The sequence below is a fragment of the Salvelinus namaycush genome, chromosome 29, assembly GCF_016432855.1.
Source record: "Salvelinus namaycush isolate Seneca chromosome 29, SaNama_1.0, whole genome shotgun sequence".
NCBI classification, from domain to species: domain Eukaryota; kingdom Metazoa; phylum Chordata; class Actinopteri; order Salmoniformes; family Salmonidae; genus Salvelinus; species Salvelinus namaycush.
Window position 1 is genome coordinate 12949371 of NC_052335.1, and position 8525 is coordinate 12957895.

At 40.9% G+C, this 8525-nt stretch overlaps 1 protein-coding gene across 1 annotated transcript; it reads left to right on the plus strand.

Moving 5' to 3' along the window:
* The first annotated feature begins 2248 nt into the window (after nt 1-2248).
* On the plus strand, nt 2249-5487 carry si:dkey-85n7.8 (COX8 domain-containing protein). Its single transcript, XM_038968119.1, has 2 exons — nt 2249-2426; nt 5045-5487. The coding sequence occupies exons 1-2, from the start codon at nt 2307-2309 to the stop codon at nt 5159-5161; spliced, it is 237 nt and encodes a 78-aa protein (XP_038824047.1). The 5' UTR covers nt 2249-2306; the 3' UTR covers nt 5162-5487.
* Nucleotides 5488-8525: the final 3038 nt, after the last annotated feature.

An 8525-nucleotide genomic window follows, 5' to 3' on the forward strand; every position in this document is an offset into this window, starting at 1 on the left:
AGAGGGGTGCTGTTTCGCTTGCTCAGATTCTTTCTCCTGTGAGATACATTCAGCCTCTTGCTAACTGAAGGAAAATTATGAAACACAGAGAGATGAAAGATAAATGATTGAATAACAAAAAAATATTGTTACATTCTTTGGGGAAGCCTGGCTTCCCTTGGCAACTATGAATACAGTCAGTGTGTGTAACTAAATCAAGCCATCCGGCATTGAGTTAATATATCATCCGTTTTCATTAAATTGTAGTCTCAACAAATTATTTTAAGTGACTCAATTTATATTCTTATTATGTTGACATTGAAGATGAAATGTTTTGTAAGAAATTCTTACAATAAGTATTTTAGATACATTTCCAGCCTTGCGATCTTTAATGTTTCCGATAGGTTGATATTTCCGGGAGTTTCAGACACTTTTGACACATTAACAACATGCAATCAACTGATCTGCTGGGTTATTCTTGTTGGTTTTTGGTTGCAAGCAAGTTTGTTTTAACATGCAGGTGCATGTAATCTCCCATTAGTAGCGTTTTAAGAAATCCAGCACTAAGAGCCAATTTATGCTTGAGCTGAAAATAGCTCTGCGTTGACATGATTGGTTGTCGGTAGGTGGGGGCAGGAGGTCCTGTATAAACACAAACTCACTTCCTTAACAACTTCCTTCACAACAGCTCTGCGCTGCTCCGCGAAGTGCAAGAAGTATGAATGCCCAGACTTCGGTAGAGACCTTATCACTGTAAATGCTGCAAGGCCAATGCAGATGTCAGATTGACCATGCAGTTCCTTTAACGAGCCGCTATGCAGTTCTGTCCGTTGGTTGCAATTGACCCACGTGGTTCAATATTAGCCTACCTTCATACTCTAAACAGGACAGTGTTTGGTAGGGGGTTGTGGGCCCTAAGCACTGGTCTGAGGCCAGTAATGTGTTTTAACAAACAGAAAACATGCAGACTTTGGGTTTTGAAAAGCGCATTACAATAAAATGTATTAATAAGAAAGAAATAATAATAAATAATAATAATAATTGACCATACACATACTACCGTCGAGTTTGATTGCATTGGCTGTTGAGATATACACTAATTAAATTGCGTTCATTGGTCTGGTTCCGTAACACTTTTCCCTATACCAAATGGCGTTGTATTTAGTGAAACACTCCTTCATCCACCCCCGTAGAATACCGCGTTACGTATTACTTTAGTCCACAACAGTGCTGCTGTCACTGGTGAAGCATGACTTCTCAGCCCCATCTTGACAGATGACACAAAACACAGCTGGCTTTTTCCCCCTACACCCTTTACCCTCCTTTGATCTGCATGGAAAATCAGATCATTACCAATCAGGCGGCCATTGTAAGGCACAATTAAGACACCTGCTGGACAGACAAAGACCAGAGGGCCAGGTGCTGTGTTTTGTTGTGTGCCAGGTTCTATTTAGCACCCATTATCTATTATCGTCTTCCCTCTAAAATTATGTAAAATCACTATAGGCCTACAGTAGAATAGAGAGGCTATAGGGAACTTTTGCCTTTTGAGCAAAAAGGAGTCCCCTATAGAAAATGTTGTCCAGAAGAGCAAAAGCTTATATTGTTTGACAAATGTTTGCCAGATTTTTTGTTTTCATGAGATAAGAAGTTGTTTTAACATATGTTTATGAACCCTACAACCAACATTCAAGCCAAAATCTGACAAACAATTAGCAACTAAACTTTTCAAGTGTATCTTTAATGACCAAGACATACTGAAATCAGGTAATGAGTACTAATCAGTCATGAAAGCAGAAGGATGCTTTGGTTTTTATTGCTTATTACATCATTAGAGGATGATGAGCTCTGGCCCACTTGTTCATGTCTATGAAGTTGGATCATTGGGAAAAAAAGGTTTATGGCGTCAGGGTTAAATACTACCTTGACATCAATCGAAGACCAACTCCCTTTAAATCAAGTCTTCGACACAGCCTTAGTTCAACATTTTTTACAGATACAAATCATGGCCGAACCTTACGTTGACTTAAGGCCATTCAACAGATGGTTTCTCAAAAAGTTCCAGACAGTGTCTCCATGCAGTCCTCAAGTTCACAAATCTGCCTGACGACAACGTGAGGTATTGTTGAACAACATGGCCCTGATAGCCCCCCCCCCTCTTTCTGATTGCCTAAAAACCATCCTTCTGACTCCACCCATGTTAATGTGACTGGTCCTGGGGTCTATTTCACATGCGTCGGGAGGTTCCTCAGCACTCTTGAGACACAAAGCTCAAGAGCTACGTGCGCTGCCTTCCTCCCCCATCCCTCACATCCACAGCTGTCGGGATGGTCATGGCCCTGAAGGGGGTCCCCCAGGCAGCGTCTCTGGTACGGGCTAAGATGGTCCTGCAAGACAGGAGGTCCAGCATCTACAGCAAGCCACCCAAGACCAAGATCGGACCTGGGGTGAGTGTTGCACTGAGGGACTCTCTGCTGATACAGTAGACAGTTCTCTCTAATTTGGAACTCTCTCAATGTGGCAAGGGACTGTTGATTCTATATTCATTCAGGGACAGTTTCCCCGAGGCCTAGATTAAGCATAGTCCTGAACTTAAAATAAGTTTCAATGGATTTAGACGTTTTATTGTGCATGGTTTTTAGTCCTAGGCTTAAACTAGCCCATTGTGTTTGATGTTTCTTTTCCATCATATTTCAAAGTTAAAACTTAATGAATAAGCCTAGTCCGGCACTAAAACACATTTTTGATGGCGATTCTCCATTGAGTTTGCTTTTTTGACCAGGACTAGGCTTAATCTGTGTCCAAGAAACCGCCTTTTAATGTATTAACATTACAATAACAGTCATAGTACCCTGTATTGTCATCCTTCATATCTCAGGTGAACTCACGCATTTAATAATGTCATCAACAGAAAATTATACGAGTGTTCTGCAATAACTTAAACATCAGGTGACGCTTGACTTGATTAGTCATTTAAGGGTTTGTGCTCCCCAAGTTCCAGTTTACCAGATGGACAGACCAACATTTTGTTTGTCCTGCCACAAACATTCCATGTAATTTAGAGAGAGAGAGAGAGAGAGAGATCGCAGCAAGCTCGTCTTTGGATTGGGTGGTTGTTTCACCAGGATAATCACGCTGTAGATTTGATAAGGACACAGGGTAAATGTTTATTCTGCTGTGTCCTGCCATGGCTCTTCCGCTATGTCTGCATTTTTGAGTGCTCTCAAACACAGCACAGAGCCATTTCTCAACTATAGAAAGACTGATGTATTTCACACGTAGAACTGCCATGTGGATAAACGCCTTGGTAAGGAAGGATGTGATCCATGTCTGTTGATTGACACCCCTCTCCATACTTCTACCCTGCCTATATTTTACAGTCTGTTTAGAATACATGACGGAAGTCAACAATTTAGACAATTCAGACATCAAAGATTGAGTTCAGACTTAGAGGTTGAGACTGACTTTATTGGACAGACAAGGATGCGCCAGAAAGCTCTGAGCCGGAGCTATAAAATAGGCTTTCCTCTTGGCTGGAAGTATATAAAGGGTTTCTAATGTATAATGTATGGACACAATGAACGCCTCAGCTCCATGAGGGAGCTGCCTGGGATATAATAAAATCGATTGCCCGGGGCAGGTGGCTCTGATGTGGATCAATGTGGCCTGCCTAGACCTCCTGGGAAAGTCTGTAGTCTTTGAGCCGCTTAGCTGTAGTGCAGGGATGGGTAACTGGTGGCCCACTGGCCGCGCTCCCTTTTGAAGGACATTGGATAAAACAATATATATATATATATATATACACTATGGCTACTGTAATGATGTACGCTGAGAGTCGGGAAGCAAGTTCAGGGAGTGAATATATTTAATAAATAAATTAACAAAACAAGAAACACAAACAGCGCACCGACATGAAACAGGAACAATGACAACTGGGGAAGAAACCAAAGGGAGTGACATACAAAGGGCAGGTAATCAAAGAGGTGATGAAGTCCAGTTGAGTGTCATTATGCGCGTAATGTTGGTGACAGGTGTGCGCCCTAACGAGCAGCCTGGTGACCTAGAGGTCGGAGAGGGAGCACACGCGACAGGTACGCAGACCCGCGAGCAACTGTGGCCCCTCATGATGAGCTCAATTTTTTTGTGGGCCCCATCCCTGCAATGGACTATTCCCAACACCTCTGATAATACCCATACTCCAATAACCCAGAGCACATTTGTTGAAGTGATGAAATAAATACAGAGTAGATATTGGTGATGATATTTGATATGGGAATTTATTGCAGACATAAATAAGTTCTTCAACTTGAAATGAGCCGGTCTGAAATGAGTTGAAGACATACTTTTCTGGGATTTGTATCAGGGACATAGGAAAGTTAATTGCACAACAAGCCTTCATACATTTGTAACACTACCACTAAAGAGAAAGGAAGGCTCAAACACAAGTTCCTTTGATACTTGTGGGTGGAGTAGTTCGAGTGACACTTGTATACTCAATAGAATGAAGAAATTATATACCACCAAACATTCCTTTATATTGCTAATTGAAGCCATACAAAATACAAATACAGCAAACTCGATTGGAGATGTGGACATTAAACAGAAGACATGTCAGCTCTAAATATTAGATGGCAGTAACATTCTCATTGATATTTTACTAACACTTAAAGCCTGCAGGTATAATGCTTTACTATTTGTATGAACACATACATAATGTTCTTATTTAATGTTTTATTATAATGTCCTATTATAAGGCTTATAATATTATGTCATGGTCCTCTGTGAAATGTTCAAGTGGCTCAAAATAACTGGTATTATGTGAGGATCATAAAGAGATGACAGTGGGTCATACATGCTCATGACAAGTCTTACAATGCCTTATAACCACATCATAATGCCTTATACCTGCAGACTTTAGATTAAGTGTTACCAACTGCAGATTAACTTTAGTCTTTTAACAGAAACGTAATTGGCTTTGAGGGTTTAGTACAGTAGTGGGTCAACGTATGGCTCTTACTGTGTCTCTTATTTTCTGTCTCGTCTCCTCTCCCTTCCTCCCTCACAGCAAAGCTTCTTTATCATGTCCGTCTTTGCTGTCGGCATGCTTGCTCCGGCCGGCTGGATCATGCACCACATCCCAGAGTACCGCCAAAGACCACGTCCTTCATCAAGACCGTCGTAAAGAAGAAGACCCCAACGTCTTCACGGCTGTATTCACGGCTGTATTCAACATATTAGCCATCATGCTATTAAATACTGTACCTTGCTAATGTATAACACACGTTATCTACAGTATAAATGATATTCAATGGCCACAATAATAACGGGAAAATAACATGCACTTTGAAGGGACCATGGAAGACATTTCTGCATGACTGTCATGAGTATGTTTTTGTATGATGTCTTTTTTTAAATATTCTGATTATTGCAGTAGCATGGTGTCTAATGTCTCATGAATATGGCCCCTAATGTCACTGCGGCATCCAGTTGCAATGACACGTCTGTAAAACTGCCAACTCACTGCCATCATCAATAAATTCATGCTGTGTTGGCAATGTTTGTCTGTTCATTGCATTTGTCAAGCTGAATTACAGTACCTTTATACTTATCCTATCGTGACATGTGCATTATATACATGCATGATGTACAGAGCTGGGTCAATTAGGTTGTAATAACCATGCTTGAAGAGAAGAGCAGAAGGCTTTTGGATGTAAAACAGAAAAGTTCACCCAAGATTATTTAAGACATCAATAATTATTGAAGACATCAATACGTTTCTCACTGGTTGCTTTCCGATTCTACACCTTTGTCAAAAACATTGGATTGGTGTAAGAGTGGGGCTAGAGTGGAGTTTCGGCCATATTTCTTACACAATCCTTTTAAATGAATGGCTCTGTTTGAATACTCTGAAAATGCACCTTTCCTTTCTCGTTTCCTTGAAGTAATCACTAATATAACTACATTGGTGTGAGCAAGCTTTCCAATATAACCTTCACCAATTACATTATGTCAGATCAGTGATTACTTCAAGGAAGCAAGAAAGGAAGGATTCATTTGCAGAGTATTCTACCAGGTCCAATGATGGGAGGTGAATAAGTGTACACAAGTGTACACTTGTTCAGGGAGAAGGGAGAGGGATTCAGACCACAGCCTAAAATAGATCACACCACCCAAGCCTATATCAACTCCTACCCACCCCTCTCCATCTCCCTTTGGGTGGTCTGTGCAGTGAGCCTTATGGGGGTCAATTAAACTCAACCGAGATGCCCTTGATAACACTCTTAACAACAACATTTACAGGATACTGCCTGACCACGGATCATGTTAATCACCCCTATTGGGGATGAGGGAAAGAAACCTCCACCAGAACAGTTTAAGATCTGATCTGGAATCAGATTAGCCTATCCCAATGCTAACCTTAGCTGTTAGGGTCATAAAAATATATTTATATTTACCTTTATTTAAGCATAGAGTCACCATTGAGACAAGGGTCTCTTTCACAAGGGGCCCTGCATATACAATTGCATAGACAAAATAAAAAATTCAATAACACAACACAAATATTAAAGAAAAACAATTACGTTCCCCAATAAGAAGGTCCCCAATCAATATTTGAAATTGCCCGAGCGGCACCAGAACATCAAATTGTAATGCATTTTGTAAATGGTACCAGCAATGAGGTGCTTTAAAACTAAAAGTGGATTTACCTAGTTTGATGGACACCTGAGGAACATCAAGAGTAAACCAACTTTGTGAATCAGAGGTTTGGTGTCTCATGTTTTTATATTCTAACAATGAGGTTAGTTAAGTTGGAGAGCTTTGTAAACAAAAAGGGAATAATGAAGTGATCTGCAGGACTTTACTGAGGACCAGCCAACCTTTTGATACAGGAGGCAGTGGTGAGTATTAAAACTGTCACCTGTGATAAAGCGAAGGGCGCTATGGTAGACGGCATCCAAAGGTTTAAGAGTAGTGGCTACTGCAATCTGGTAAATGGTGTAACCATAGTCAAGAACTGGCAGGAAAGTTGACTATACAATATGATTCCTGCTATTTAGGGAGAGGCAAGATCTATTTCTAAAAAAGAAGCCCATCTTACAGTGCCTTGCAAAAGTATTCATCCCCCTTGGTGTTTTTCCTATTTTGTTGCATTACAACCTGTCATTTAAATAGATTTTTATTTGGATTTCATGTCATGGACATACACAAAATAGTCCAAAGTGATGAAGTGAAATTTAAAAAATTACTTGTTTAAAAAAATTCAAAACAATAAAAAACTGAAAAGTGGTGCATGCATATGTATTCACCCTCTTTGCTATCAAGCCCCTAAATAAGATCTGGTGCAACCAATTACCTTCAGAAGTCACACAATTAGTTAAATAAAGTCCACCTGTGTCCAATCTCAGTGTCACATGATCTCAGTATGTATACACCTGTTCTAAAAGGCCCCTGAGTCCGCAACACCACTAAGCAAGGAGCACCACCAAGCAAGCGACACCATGAAGACCAAGGAGCTCTCCAAACAGGTCAGGGACAAAGTTGTGGAGAAGTTGTGGGTTATAAAAAAATATCAGAAACTTTGAACATCCCACAGAGCACCATTAAATCCATTATTAAAAAATGTACAGAATATGGCACCACTACAAACCTGCCAAGAGAGGTCCACCCACCAAAACACACGTACCAGGCAACGAGAGGCAACAAAGAGACCAAAGATAACCCTGAAGGAGCTGCAAAGCTCCACAGCGGAGATTGGAGTATCTGTCCATAGGACCACTTTAAGCCATACACTCCACAAAGCTGGGCTTTACGGAAGAGTGTCCAGAAAAAAAGCCATTGCTTAAAGAACAAAATAAGCAAACACGTTTGGTGTTCGCTAAAAGGCATGTAGGAGAACCCCAAACATATGGAAGAAGGTACTCTGGTCAGATGAGACTAAAATGGAGCTTTTTGGCCATCAAGGAAAACGCTATGTCTGGCGCAAACCCAACACGTCTCATCACCTCGAGAGTGAAGCATGGTGGTGGCAGCATCATGCTGTGGGGATGTTTTTCATTGGCAGGGACTGGGAAACTGGTCAGAATTGAAGGAATGATGGATGGCGTTAAATACAGGGAACTTCTTGAGGGAAACCTGTTTCAGTCTTCCAGAGATTTGAGACTGGGACCGAGGTTCACCTTCCAGCAGGACAATGACCCTAAGTATACTGCTAAAGCAACACTTCAGTGGTTTAATGGGAAATATTTAAATGTCTTGGAATGGCCTAGTCAAAGCCCAGACCTCAATCCATTTGAGAATCTGTGGTATGACTTAAAGATTGTTGTACACCAGTGGAACCCATCCAACTTGAAGGAGCTGGAGCAGTTTTGCCTTGAAGAATGGGCAAAAATCCCAGTGGCTAGATGTGCCAAGCTTATAGAGACATACCCCAAGAGACCTGCAGCTGTAATTGCTGCATAAGATGGCTCTACAAAGTATTGACTTTGGGGGGGTGAATAGTTATGCATGCTCAAGTTTTTGTTTTTTTGTCTTATTTCTTGTTTGTT